Source organism: Thunnus maccoyii, chromosome 17 (assembly GCF_910596095.1).
Source record: "Thunnus maccoyii chromosome 17, fThuMac1.1, whole genome shotgun sequence".
In the NCBI taxonomy this organism is placed as follows: domain Eukaryota; kingdom Metazoa; phylum Chordata; class Actinopteri; order Scombriformes; family Scombridae; genus Thunnus; species Thunnus maccoyii.
The window spans coordinates 15,743,754-15,757,978 of NC_056549.1; the positions used below are offsets into that span (position 1 = coordinate 15,743,754).

The following is a 14,225-nucleotide window of genomic DNA, read 5'->3' on the forward strand; positions in this document are numbered from 1 at the left end:
CGGGTAGACAGCGACAGCGTCCTCATACACTTCTATATTTGGGCATGGAAGTACGACGTCATCGCGCTAGGCTTGCAAATTAAAAAAATGGAAAGAACGCACTGACGTCAGAGCCCTGACGTATAGTTAACCTTGGCAACAGACGGAACAATAAATAGAGCCAGTTGAGGTGCAGGAAAAATACTGCTATCCCGTATAGAGGCTAATTTTAGACTTTATTTTAATTGTCAGTTGAATATCACTAGTGCTGCTATTCTGTAACTCCATATGAGTATTGATTATACATTTATAGAGATAATGTGTGTGTGTGTGTGTGTGTGTGTGTGTGCGTGTGTGTGTGTGTACTGACAGGAGAAAGACAGATCTCACCAGACAAAAATAAGTGAATTTAAATATCACTATCTTTTATTTACATATCTTACAAACAACATTCATCTTTACTCTCTCTGTAAAAAAATAAATTGAAATTTCATAAATTAAAAACACTGACGTTTTCACAGAAAACTTCATACTGAGATAGTAGACCACTCAGACCATGGTTAAGACAAAGCACGTCAGTTTTTAAGTTTTCACAAATAGTTCACAATTACTCTCACATTCCATCAACCAGAAAAACAAACTGAATCTATAATAACTATTGCTCTGATCACATAACACTAAACAACTTTTTTTTTTTTTTTGTTATCTAGCACCATAAAAATCTTATATGAACTCATAAAACGACTAGGTGGTATTAGTTGAAACATGCTTTAACTTGCTACAATGGTGTAATAGGCAAGTACAGACGGGTGACAAATCAAAGGAAAAACCTGAATAAACCAGTGGAGAAACATAACGGATGCAGATGCCTCCACACAGCTGCACTGCATGGCACAGTTAAGCAATTAACATGCAGTCGTGCTCTGTGGCCTGTATAAAAATGCTGAGCAGCTGATTCTGATTTTGTATCAAGATGGCAAGAGGAAAAAAACTAAGTGACTTTGAAAGAGGGTTCATTGTTTGGGCACGGATGGCAGGAGCTGCTCAACCGGCTAGTGCCTCAATAGGGAGGGTGACTTAAGTGACATCTGCATTTAGATCTATGGGAAAGACGTCAGCAAATAGGGTCGGAAATTGTGGTCGACAGTGCATATTTGCTGACCATGATGCTCATGCATTAGTACGATATTTAAGGGAAAAACAGAAGAGCAACCTTTCCTCAGGTGACTGAGAATGTCAATGAGAGAGGGATGTTATAGTAGGAGTGGTCTCTTCCAGGATGACAATGCCCCCATCCGTAGGGCACAAGGGGTCACTGAAAGGTTTGGCCTTCTCAGTCACCAGATCTGAATCCAATTGAACACCTATAGGAGATTTTGGACTAGTGCTCTCCACCGCCATCATTAAAACATCAAATGAGGGAATATCTTTCTCCAGAAGAGTTCCAACACCTTACTCAGACACTTTGTCGTTTTTTTCCCTTAATTTGTCACCTGTCTGTATATATAAAAGGCAAATAAACTCATAAATAAATTTGCTTTCCGGTACAAGTCCATTCCATAGCCCTGTGATCTGCACATGTATCTCACACATCAAGAAAATGTGCTTGATAGGAAGTATTATTGTTTTTTGGAAGAGTCTTTAAAGGGCCAGCAGGGTTGGTGAGCTGAGGGAGTCAGAGGACTGGTCGTTGCTGTTGCTTCCTCTCCTGTGTGCAACGCCACAGGTGGGGAAGGTCTCCGCCTCTGGGAAGGTAAACACGAATGAAGAAGTATAGGTGGTGCACGCCGGGGTGCAAGTCACCACTGGCGTGCACAGGGGCTCAAAGTCAGTGTTGTTGGCTGAGACATGGAGAGGCTCCCAGTCCTGAGTTGTGTAGAGGGAGTTGGACAGGTCGACCTCTGGCACTGACCTCGCCGTCTCCATCTCTGTCTTTGCCAGCAGATCCAGAGACTCCTCCAGGACGGAGGCGTCCAGGTCTGTCATCTTCATCGTGCTGCTGGAGATGGTGGCGGTGGAGAGGACGGAGCTGCTGCTAATGCTGCTTGTGGAGAAGATGGAGTTGGAGGTGGAGGTGAAGGTTGGCTGGCTGGAAGGGATGGTGGACACCACTGCGTTGGTGGTCTGCGGCTGGGCAGGAGAAATGGACACCATGGGGAAATCTGTGTCAAGCTCTGAGGGGATTTTGCAGATAGGCTGGTGCGCCGCCAGAATGAACTCCAGTCTCTCCTTCTCCTTTAAAAGGTTAGCGATATCATTCTGAAGGCTGGACTTCTCATCCTCCAGCATATCAGTTTCCTGCAAGGGAGGGGGAAACACAGGAAGTGGCGTTAATTTGGCTGTTTGATAACACTGTTATCAGCTATGGCGAGAAAAGCATTTTGATGAATGACGGTAAATCTGTGGGATACTTACAGCTTGCAGAGTGTCGGTAAGCTCTCGCCTCCTGTTGCGGCATTTTGCTGCTGCCTGCTTGTTTCTCTCTCTGCGAATTCTCCTCTTCTCTTCCTCCTCAGCAGAAACCTGCACATAACACACAAGAAAAGGTTAAGACTCCAGCACTGTGATGATCAATACACTGTAACACAGAGGTTACTACTTGTTATATATATCACTTGAAATCTATGGTAATTTAATAATTACCTGATCTGCTCTGCTCCTCTTGGGAGAGTTGTGAGCCTTGGATGCTGCAGACCTCATGGCTGGTCTGGAGTAGGCGGGGCTGGGGCTGTAGGGGTGAACTCTGTGAGAAGGGGCCACTGAGGAGATCAAAGGCTGGACCATCCACTGCAGGTCCGGGCTTGTCGAGATGGCTGTGACAGTTGGGATGAAGGAGGCACTTGATGCTGTCAGGTCAGTGAAATCCTGGAAGGAATAAAGCAATGGGATCATCAGTACATCTGGTATACTTTCAATAGAGGGGGGGCATTGCAGGATGGCTATGAATGAAGCACAGGGTCTATAAAAAGCTGGATGGTTTAAAAATATCCATATGATGTCAACAATGACGTTACAGTCTCTCTATGGAGTTTCCAGGCGGATGAATGAAGATTGCCTTGCACTGTGTGCAGCGCAGGTCAATAGGCTATTTCAGGAACAACTCAGTAAAAACCATATATGTTTGTCAGTCAGCTTATAGTCACTATTTACACACTATGTTTAAATGACGATATGAAATCCAGTAGCCTAAATAATAAAAGTTGTTATTTAAAAAGCATGCCCAGCAGCAGTACATTCAGTTACATAATACTACAGTGTAACAGCAGTTTAGTGATGTTTAACTGGACATACCTGAGACTGGGGGGATCCCATGCTGGAATAAGATCCCGCTGGTGACGGATAATATCCCAGATTGTCACCGGACGGGGAAGCGGTGGTGCAACGGGAGGAAGAGTCGCACTCCGTGTTGAAAGCGGTGAACATGATCGTTTTCCAAAAAAAGAAGAAAAACCCAAGTAGGAAGATCCAAACAAACTCTACCGGTGCGGGGGATGTAGAGATGAGGAGGAAATCCCTTTCAGTAGGTTTGTGAGGAACTCTAAAGTACTGCTCCCGATGTGTTTCCTAGAGTCGTTGTTCAGCTGCTGAAAGTTTGAATGCCAACTCTGTGAGCTCGGAGCCCTTTTATAGCCTGAGCCCGGAGCAGACGAATGACGTCGGCAGAGGGGAGCACACCTCTCCCGACACCGCGAGGAGGAAGACATCGAAAAACCGACAAAAAACGCATAAATCATGCCAATTATTGCTCAGAAATGCTTTAAATACTCTAAACGTTTACTGCGCAATGATTATTTGAGCAGTTTTAATGTAAAAAGTAGCATTTAGAAATATTTTTTCAACTCACCCTCTAAAAATGGAAGATTCCAGACTCGGGATCCCCAATACGTAATTTTCCTAATATGGTGCATCCTGTAACAGGGGCGGACCTTGCTGGGAAATACACCAGCCGACTTTGGCCGACACGACCTTACGTAAAAAAAAACACAACAAACAAACAGAGACTGTTGTGAACGCTGGAGAACTGGGCTAATGGTAAGTACACTCTGCACACACACACACACACACACACACACACACACACACACACACACACACACACAAAGTACATCAAACATATATTTGAACACGCAGATTTGTCTGTTCTGAACTGAGTGTATCAAACAAATTGGTCAAAATAACCTCCCCACACACACACACGCACACACTGCTGGTGTATTTTTAACTCTGTCCTGTTAAAAAGTTCATTCAAATATTATTATTTGTACTAAGATATGAACATACCAGGGCTACAGCTGTCTTGTTTTTTAACCTTCTTGCTTAGATGGACTTTAATGCAAAAATACATTTTACACTTTCACTACTTTTTTACTTTGATAAGTTGTGGTTTCAGAAATTCTTGCAGGATAAATCAGGGACACACAGCTAATATACTGCTGTGCTTGAAGATTTTTAGCATCAAAAATTCAAAGTTTTTTAATTGGCTTAATGATGTGCAATGTGGCATATATCCTACCTTTGGGTATAGACTAGTATGCAAGTATTCATTTGATGGAGAAATATAAAGATTCATATTTTAAGATAAATATTCATAAATAGCCTATATTTGATCTAAGTATTAAAAATCTCAGACATTTTTATTATTATTATATGAAGGAATCTCTCTAGCTTATCTGACATGCAAAGAAATGTATTTATTGGCAAATTTGAATCAAGAATTGTGTGGAAAATCCTTTGAAAACATTTCATAACAACTCAATGTAAACTTGCAACCTAAGCACTATAAAGTCATGTCAGAGCAGAAGCTGTTACGTGTGTGTCACGCCTTCAGGCAGTGTTTGTTCCTTTTGTGTGTGATTTATGCAAGGGTGTGTTGAGTTGCAGAGCGAGTTGAGAACTGGTTTGTTATGTGTACTTTTCCACGACAGCTTTTTCTCAGGGATGCCCGAGCATGTCTATAAAGGTCTTCCCTGCTCCCTTTGGGATTTGCATGAGGAGCTACTACTGAAATGCAAGTTTGACACTGAACCAGCCTCTATACTTTATATTGCTCTTAGAATTTAAAGTTTAATGGAGTCACTCTGTTGCTTTACATTATTTCTTTCATTCCCATGAAACCTAATCAAGATTATCAAACACTTTTTTTTCTGTTAACCAGCCCTTAATGGATAACTAGCACCGTGACCCCAATCCAGATTTATATAATAGTGTCAGCAACATTTTGCTGAGTTTTTTTATTTTTTATTTGGTGCATATAAAAGTTATAAATGGGCAGAAAACAGTGAGCAAAGCAAATTTCTAGCCAACACCATTTTAACAATAGTAGGATTTATGTTTTTTTTTCTTTTCCTGGCATCCTAAGGACCTTTGAGGGGTCCTCCAGGAATGCCTCTCTTTATTTAGCAGTCCAGTAAACAGTGTGCAGGCAACAAGTTTATTTATTGTCCAAATAAAATAGTTGTCATAAGCGTCAAAATTGCATTAAATAACGTGTGAAGTGTGAATAATAGTGTTATTATGCCAAAGTTCATCAATTTAGGTGAAAAGGATTGTGTTTTGTTTCCCGCGCTTGTGTTTTGTTGAACATTCCTGGTTGTCATAGCAACACTCCACCCCTTCGCGTCAGTGACGACCTCGTTTTTTTTTTTTTTTTTAACTGCATAGCAACGAAGATTGTTTGTGTTATGATGAGGTATCACTCAACAAGGAAAAACAAAACCCGGCTCTTTTTTTCGGTTTTGCCAGCGGTGAAGCCACGTACGATACGTCGATACGTCAGATAACGTGCGGTTCCAGGAAACAGCTGCAGAGTGAGTGTTCTGTCTGCGTCGCAGCTCTCTGTCTATGGAGCAGCGGAATGAAACAGGACACCAAACAACACATTTACCTTCAGGCTTGTTTGAGTATTTTGTTTGAGAGCAGCAGCTTGCAAATCAACCATGCTGATCTAGACTATTTGTTTTGAACAATGTTTTTAAGAAGGTAAAACCAATGTAATAATAGAGATGAAAGATGGGTTTAATAAGAGGCATGTTGGCTATTTGGGGACCATAATAATTAAGTTAATGACCATAATAATAATTGAAAAAATTATTACGCCAAATCAATTAACTTGCAGCAACACAGAGGAGAGTTAAATTAACAAATAAGATAATCTACACAAGTATTTTGCAAAAGGTAATTTTAGTTGAGTTTAATCCAAGTTGCCCCATTTTTATTTTAATATAAATCCTTTAAATAGGCCTAAGTTGTGTAATTAGGGAGTTATTTTTAGCCCAAGTTTAATTGCATACTAGTGGCGTTTTTCACAGGAGCAACTTAAATGATCTATTTGCCTAATTTACATGAACTTTGAAGGCTGATGTCACTGAACCTAAAAATAAACTCTGCTGGCCTGTGCACATTCACGCTCAAGTCGCTTTGATGAAAACAAGTGTTTGAGCTGTTGTGAATGGTGTCTGCAGTTACGTCCGACCTTTGAACCCCATCTGCTCTTGATCCTCCGGCGGACTGAATAGGCCGACCACCTAATGATGTGCCGGTAAACGAGCCCGGAGGGGCCGTGGCTGCCGGGAAGCAGCCGGGAGCCGCAGCCCCCTCTTAGCTGGGAGAGGCCCCCTTCTATTCAGAAGACATCCCATTCACTTCAGTGGATCTGTGAGGTCATCTGAAACCTAAATATAGCGTATCCAGCCTATACAAGCTTTTTCTTATAGGCACTGAATGCGGGAATAACGCTTAGCTTACATAATTGATGCCTGTAAATTGCATCAACACAACTAATTGGCCTTTAAAATGGGAGGAAAAAACTGTGGAAAGCCAACAAACCACTTAATCAGTAACATTTTTAGAAAAGCATGGGCATGATATTCAAAATCTCTGCAATAACTCACCAGTATGATGTTATTATGTGTAAATTCTAATCTATGGGTCAAGTGCAGGTGTTTACCCTCCTCGTCATGTCCTAAAAGAAACGCCTGAGGTCATCGAAAGCGCAACTAATGACGCTGTTATCAGGTACAATGCATGACGGGTGAGCCTTTTTGGTGCATGTTTCACTTTCTTTTGTGACTGGTGAGTGAGTGGGCCACACACGGCCACACGTCCGTCTGTGCGCTCTCTCTCTCTCTCTCTCTCTCTCTCTCTCTCTCTCTCTCTCTCTCCCCCCCTCTCTTGTGCGCCACAGCGAGCCACTGCTCACCGGAAACGCTATATATGGCTCGACCGGTCCATTCGGCGATTGGCTGCTTAAAGAGAGCGACAAATCTGTTGCTGGAGCTCTATTCATATGCAGAGACAGGTGAAAGGCAGTGTGATGTATGGATGACACTTAATTTAGCAGCTCATAAATAATCAGCCAGTGTGTTAGAGGCTTTGTGCGTTAATTAAATCATGTGTGCTTCCGTAATTTTGGCCCGAACGCTAAGTTGGGGACATATTTTACTGCATTATAGTCTCCTAAAGAGTAAAATAGCATTGCTTCAATGTGAGACACTCAGAGGGAACATCAAATCCTTAATATATCAGGCTCACTGTTATAAATTGTTAATTAATATGATGCATTTACCATCATTTGCTGGCATTTGTAAGGTCCTTTATGTTGCCAAGAATGCGCCAATATAATAAACGTGCCACAGTGAATGTAGACATGAAGGGAACATAATGTATAATGCAGATGCTGCACATGAAATGACGTAGTTCATTCATGGTGATGTGCACCTCTTGCAGGCGGGGGTGTCACTTCATACATGCTCACCATTTTTCAAAATTTAAATATTTGAATAAACCAAATAGGTTTAAATGAAAATCTTGCTCAATCTCGCCGTTTTGGTTATTTCGTGAATTTAATTGTTCAATTGAAGAACATCTGCTCGCGATTTTCACCTCACCTTTCCCTCTGTGAAATGGTTCAGTCTCACCACACAGATTTCATTCATAAAATTCCAGCTCACTATAAAAGGCGGGCCTCTCCACTATCTGCACAGTTACCATTTATGAGTCCGGCAAATGGGACATAAGTAGGCGTGTGGGCGTCAGTTTTCTACTTAGAATAGATACACTACTCTATATTTTTATGCAGTGATTTTTTTTAAATTAATTAATTTATTTATTTTAGATGAGAACATGCATCCAGACTCCAGCGCTGAGTTCGACTCATCGTCCAGCTGTAGCACAGCATCGCCTGGCGGGGACACCCCTGGGTGCAGCCAGCATCCTCCTGACTCGCTTTCATCATCAGTGGACAACACCAAGGTAGAAGCGGATCTGATCATCCCCCCCAAAATAATTATCATCTCAAAACGAAATCTTGCAGGATCATTAATGCACAAGTTGCCTTTCTCAAATTCTTCACACACATATCCAACTAAATGTCACTGCAGCCTTTAAAAAAAAAAAAAAAAAAAAAAAAAGCAGGATTACTGTCTGACCCGCTTAAAATGATTCTATGCAAAAACATAAGCAACCTCTACAGGCAATAATGTTCAGTCTTATATCAGGGGAATGATTTTTAATGTACTTTACGCGTGTCTTGGTCGTGACCTTTCATTTTTGAATGATGACGATGATGGTGATGATGGAAAAGAGTGATAAGGGTGTCATGATGCGTGTGGCTGTTTTTGATGGATTCATAGACAGTACTGATTTCGTCTTTTTTGTGTGTACGTGCATTCCTCAGCTATATGATTGATGTACCATTTATGCACATCTAAAGGTCAGCCATAAACGTGGCTGCTCATTCATCAGATAAGCTAAATTAGTGTTTGACTGCATGCATTTGCATGTCTCTGTGATGTGGCTTGTTTTTTTTTTTTCAGGATGTTGAGACCAGTGCAGCAGACTCCTTTGTTCCGACTGTGACTGCAATCTCAAGCTCGCCGGATCTAAGGTGGATGGTGCAGCCGACAGTCATCACATCTGTCTCTCCGTCATCCAGCCGTGCAAAGCCCAAAACTCATGGTGCGAACCAGTCGTCTTCCCCGGCAGGTGCAAACAAGGCGAAGCCCTCCAACAGGAAAGGGCAAAAAGCGCAGGTATGCAATAAGGCAACAGGGTGGGGAGGGGTGGAGGTGATCAAATAGCCTAACGTTACAAGTTATCAGCCAATTAATCAATAAGTGAACCAATTAAGCAACCAAAGAGTCAGTATTGTTCTTCAATAATATCCCTTCCTATACCTTCCCACGACTCCTCACCACTGAATATGAAAATTGAGTTATCGCGATAGTTTAAAAGGGACGCGAAAAAGGATGCTTTTTTCTTTGCTGTTACTGGAAAATTAACGTGTCAATACATTTCTGCAGGGAGTAGCACATAAAGTGATTGGATTATGTTTAATTGGCGCAGCGAGTATACTTTTAGAGTGACGAGCACAGCGCTCTTTATGAATGAATGAGATGGGGGGAAATTGCATAAAATGCGCGTTCACGTGGCTGGCTAGACCGAGCCAGTGGTGCAGCATTTTAACGCCTGAACTGAAAGAGAGTCTGCGCCGACCAGATCAGTATTCTCAGCATACACTACAACCTATATGCTTTATTATCTTTCTCTCTTTTTTTGGCAAGTGAAATAGTGTTGAATGGCCAACTGCTGGTATGGCGACACTTCTCAGTATTTGGCGCATTTAAATGGGCTATTTCTGATTGATTTTAGCCTTCCAAGGAGGAGGAGGAAAGGAGGAGGATCAGGAGGGAGAGGAATAAAATTGCTGCAGCAAAGTGTCGTAACAGGCGGAGGGAGCTGATAGACACTCTGCAAGCTGTAAGTATGCTGTTTTATGAAATCATATAGAGACATATGCACTCCTCCAGAGCTGAGGGCATTAAGTGTAAGATGTCACTTGTCATTAAAGATCACAGGAGCAAAGATGTACTGCAGAGCACCATGGGGGCAAAACTGTTTTCATGCTTCTCTCATGCCATTTCTCTCTTTTTCTGATTTTGTCCTTCCTCACCTCAGGAGACTGACATGCTCGAAGAAGAGAAATCCGGTCTCCAGACGGAGATCGCCGAGCTCCTGAAGGAGAAGGAGAGACTGGAGCAGGTCTTAGCCTCCCACAAACCCTCCTGCAAACTCCCTGCAAATGGTAGTGATGATGATGATGATGATGATGAGGATAATGATGTGAACACAATGCTGCAGGACCCTCCGGCTTCCCCACAGCTGCTGTCCATCTTAGAGAATGGAAAAACCCCAGAGAGCAACACAACAATCGGAGAAGCCACCATTGGTCAAGACATGGACAGCATCCCTTGTATCCCTGCTGCAGCCATTTTGGGGAACTCCAACATCCTGCTGTGTTCCAGTGCAGAAGAAGAGGTTCTGGAGGACTTAAAAGGAGACGACCTGGATGACTTGGTGCCCAGCCTTGAGATGGCGGTGACGGCTGAGACGGCCGCCTCCGTCCCCGACATAGACCTGAGCGGCCCCTTCGGCCTCTCAGACTGGGAAACGTTGTACAAATCTGTGGCAAACGACCTTGAATCTTTGAGCACACCAGTCATGTCTTCCAGTCCCACTTGTAGCAATTATCGCACAGTGTTTTCCTTTAATTACTCCGAGATTGATTCCCTGGCTGAGGGCTGCGAGAGCCTCAAAGGCATCCTCGGTGCATCTGAGTTCAAGAAAGATAGTCTCAACTCTCCAACACTTCTGGCCTTGTGAATGCAAAGAAGTTATGCAATGATACTGTAATTGTATTCTAACCAGCCAGCAAGCAAGCTATGATCTCTATCAAATAATCTTTTGTAGTGTGAGTTTTTGGATGTTGTGTATAGATGAAGTGTTTTCTGTGGCTGTAACAGGGTTGACTTCTTCAATACTGCTGGTGCAAGTCTCTTGAGACTTGAGATTTTCGTGCTGGTATCTAAAAATGCATGCAAATACAAAGTCATCCGTAATCCAAGAAGAGATGATATCTTGTGTTTTAGAAAATCCCTAATGTGATGTGAAGTTAGATCATGCTCAATAGCCTACTGTGCGTGCGTGTGTGTGTGTGTGTATACTAATGTTGTGCTGTAACAAGTGAAAATAACAGGGTTACTAATGTGTAGCGTATAGGTGTTAACATCTTGCTGTAAGGTGTCCCCCCCCCCCAACCCCCTGACTTGACTTTTCCTTTCGAGTTTTTTCCATGAAAAGATCGTGTCATGTATTTTATCAAGATGTATTTTATGACATAGTTTATTTTTTTACTTATCAAAACTTATCAGATGCAAAAACATATATATATATAACGCTGGAAATAAAAAAAAAGAGACTACCACACTAGAAATGTCTTGCCGTTGTTGTTATTCAGTGTAAAGAACCTCACCACAAGCTCCATTTAGCAACTGTTTTGGAGCTCTCGAGCATATCACTTGATCTTCCTCAGCAGATGCAGTTAGTCCAGTTGTAATGGAATTTAAACCGGTCAAAATTTCCATTGTTTTTACTGAGCACTAAAGAGCTAAAAGTGGTGTTTAACTTGTCTCCCCATCTGCTGAGGAAGATCATGTAATTGATTAAAAGCTCCAGGACAGCTACTAAATGGGCCTTGCAGTGAGATTCGTATTGAAGGTCATGAATGAACTCTGAACCGCAGCTTTTAATGATCAAAAAGTGATAAAAATATTTAGAAAAACGGGAAATTCCCCCACAACTGCACAACTGATGAAGATCAGGATTAGAAGCTCTAAAGCAGCGACTAAATGGACCTTGTTTCTCCCGTGCTGCAAGGTCAAGAATCAACTTCAGCAACATTCACGCAAAAAAACAAAAAACAAAAAAAAAACCTCCATGCAGATGTCAATGTGACTATTTTTGGATTCAGGATTACATAAAGCTCGATCATTGGGGGCTGAATCGTGTTCAAAAACGCGAGTGGGAGCAGCAGAAACGGCAGGTTAATTGTTCATTCACAGCTCGTTCTCCACTATTGTCACGGTCAAGGGAATCCGACACCACAGCGCCACGCTGCGTGCTCGCGTGACGTCAGCACGCGACTGGCACGTTGTTTCACTTCCTTGGCCATATATGGGTAATTGCGGTTGTTTTGTCTCCATGGCGACGGGTGGCTGGACCCGGGAGGACGTTACCGGAAAAAGTCGAAGCAGGAGTGTTGCTGAGCGTAAACAGACGAAACTTTCTCTCCAGTTACGGAGCGGGCATCAAGTGTAGGATGATAATTAGTCTAGTTTGTTTTTTAATAGAGTCAGAGCCTTTCTCGGAATAGCTAACGGGGTATTATGATGATGATAATAATAATAATAAGTTTATTAAGTATAGCACCTTTCACAGAAATGAAATTCACAAACTGCAGAACAAAAGAAACACACACACACACACACACACTCACAAAAACAATGACCACAGCAGAATGACATTTCATGGGTGCAATAAAGAGAAGAGAGAACTCCCGCACACTGTCCTTTTACTTGCAATAAACTTATCAATAAAGTTTATGTCCTTTCACTTGCAATAAACTCATCAATAAAGTTTATGTCCTCTCACTGGCAATCAGCCTATAAATAAAGTTTATTGCCAGTTGAAGGACAGTGTGCGGGAGTTTTCTCTTCTCTTGCCAATTAATGGACGTTTCCTCCTACGCACCTGTCTACAAGAAACTTAAGGTGTGCATGAGACTTAACAGATTTAAGGCTGCAATAAAACCATAATGGATGCACTTAATGTAACCACATTCAACATTTTATTAATTTACTGATGCCAGAAAGCCTCTGTTACAGCTGATCTTCCATGTCTCCATGTGTCTGGGCTGTGCAGTGTTTTCTACCATCAGTAGGGGGAGCTACAGTGTGAGCAGTGGCGAGCCCCAAACTGACCACATCCTCATTTTTATTAAACCGCTCCTGTGTGTGATGTCTTTGTGACTGGCTATTTCATATTTTTAGACTGATGATGGATGTGCCTGTCAACTACTCTGATGTCTTCTGACTCACACGCTGTCCACTCCACTTGTTCCATCAAAGTCTGTGTGTGTGAGATGCTTCTCACATCCATAACCACAGTTGTAAAATATCACATCTATCAAGAGGTGAATAAATCATCGCAAACATCTAAGGACAAATGAAAAATGCAGTGAAATAAATGCATTTGTTTTTCGTTTAGTTTTCACTTTTTCTTTTGCAAGAATAACAAAAGCAGCTGAAAATAATAATAAACGTTTCAGCTGCATGTGAATTTGTGTGAGGAAAGCAGCACTGGTTGTCTCTTACAGGCTCATAAACATGTGTAATTTGCCCCAATGGGAATAAACCTCTAAATCAATGAATGAATGCATTTATTTTTCAGTTCTACTCTTTTCGTTTGGAAGAATAAGAAAAGCGGCACTCAGCTTTATCCTTTCGAAAGGTAGAAATAGCAAGGGATTAAACAGGAAGTGCTGACTCTTTTCTTTGCTGGGAGCTAATAACTTAACATATGTCACCACTAAAACATTTATATCCCAAATGTTTAATTTGCAAAAGAATTATACAGTAGCTGTTAAATTAATCATTTTTGTCACTTGCACTCAGCTATAGGTTTAGTATATTTCAATTTTCAGTACTTAAAACAGTCAATTGATGACAGGACCCGCCATTGAGGCCTTACTTATTTTAATTACTTTTTCTTGGGTTTTACAGTCATTTAATGTGTTAAATATCTTCTGAAAGTGTAATTAGGCACTTAGATATGTCCAGCCTTGGGGTACTCTGACCTGAATATGATTTAAATGTAACTTAACTAACTCGCTTAATTCTGCAATGTGATGCTTCTCACCTCCATAACCTGTTGGTAAAATATCACATAGAGTTGCTCACAACCAACCATCAGGCCATAACCTTATTGTATGAGATGAAGGGGGAGAGTTTGTATTTTAAGGTTGGGAGTGAAGCTGTTCACTGCTGTTAGAAAAAGTATTTAGATCCTTCAGTTTTTAGGCTAAGTAACTAGCAATGAAACAATGTAAAGTTACTGCATGCATTCAGATTCTTAGTAAAGTAAAAACATCGGCAAAATTTATTTTAAAGTACACATTATGCAGCATGATCCCTGTTTCTGTTATAAGAATATATATTATATTATTTGATTATTATTACAGATGCATTAATATGTAAGCAGTGTTTTAACGTTGTACTGGGCCAACAGGGAGCTTATTCAGAACTTTAACCTCACAGAAACCTTACAGTGTTAAAACTGTGATAATTACATCATATTTTATAAAACTGATTACATTTTTCTGAAAGCGCAATGTTTTACCCATAACTGTCAAA

The 14,225-nt window shown here is 41.4% G+C and overlaps 2 protein-coding genes across 7 annotated transcripts; one reads left to right on the forward strand and one right to left on the reverse strand.

Annotated features, from left to right (window-relative positions):
• Positions 1 to 383: 383 nt before the first annotated feature.
• Positions 384 to 3,570, reverse strand: fosab (v-fos FBJ murine osteosarcoma viral oncogene homolog Ab). Its single transcript, XM_042390804.1, has 4 exons — positions 3,271 to 3,570; positions 2,623 to 2,844; positions 2,395 to 2,502; positions 384 to 2,277 (listed from the first exon to the last, which is right to left on the reverse strand). Exons 1-4 carry the CDS (start codon positions 3,400 to 3,402, stop codon positions 1,621 to 1,623), a joined length of 1,119 nt encoding a protein of 372 aa, XP_042246738.1. The 5' UTR covers positions 3,403 to 3,570; the 3' UTR covers positions 384 to 1,620.
• A 102-nt stretch (positions 3,571 to 3,672) lies between these two features.
• Positions 3,673 to 11,317, forward strand: LOC121882498 (proto-oncogene c-Fos-like). Of its 6 annotated transcripts, none has more exons than XM_042390799.1 (6): positions 3,673 to 4,011; positions 4,905 to 4,987; positions 8,093 to 8,229; positions 8,793 to 9,008; positions 9,628 to 9,735; positions 9,934 to 11,317. In XM_042390799.1, exons 2-6 carry the CDS (start codon positions 4,918 to 4,920, stop codon positions 10,636 to 10,638), a joined length of 1,236 nt encoding a protein of 411 aa, XP_042246733.1. In that variant the 5' UTR covers positions 3,673 to 4,011; positions 4,905 to 4,917; the 3' UTR covers positions 10,639 to 11,317. The 6 variants fall into 6 exon arrangements, with proteins under 6 accessions (XP_042246733.1, XP_042246736.1, XP_042246734.1 ...); XM_042390800.1 differs by lacking the exon at positions 3,673 to 4,011 and having other exon boundaries at positions 4,052 to 4,987; positions 9,934 to 10,017; positions 10,117 to 11,317; XM_042390802.1 differs by lacking the exon at positions 4,905 to 4,987.
• Positions 11,318 to 14,225: the final 2,908 nt, after the last annotated feature.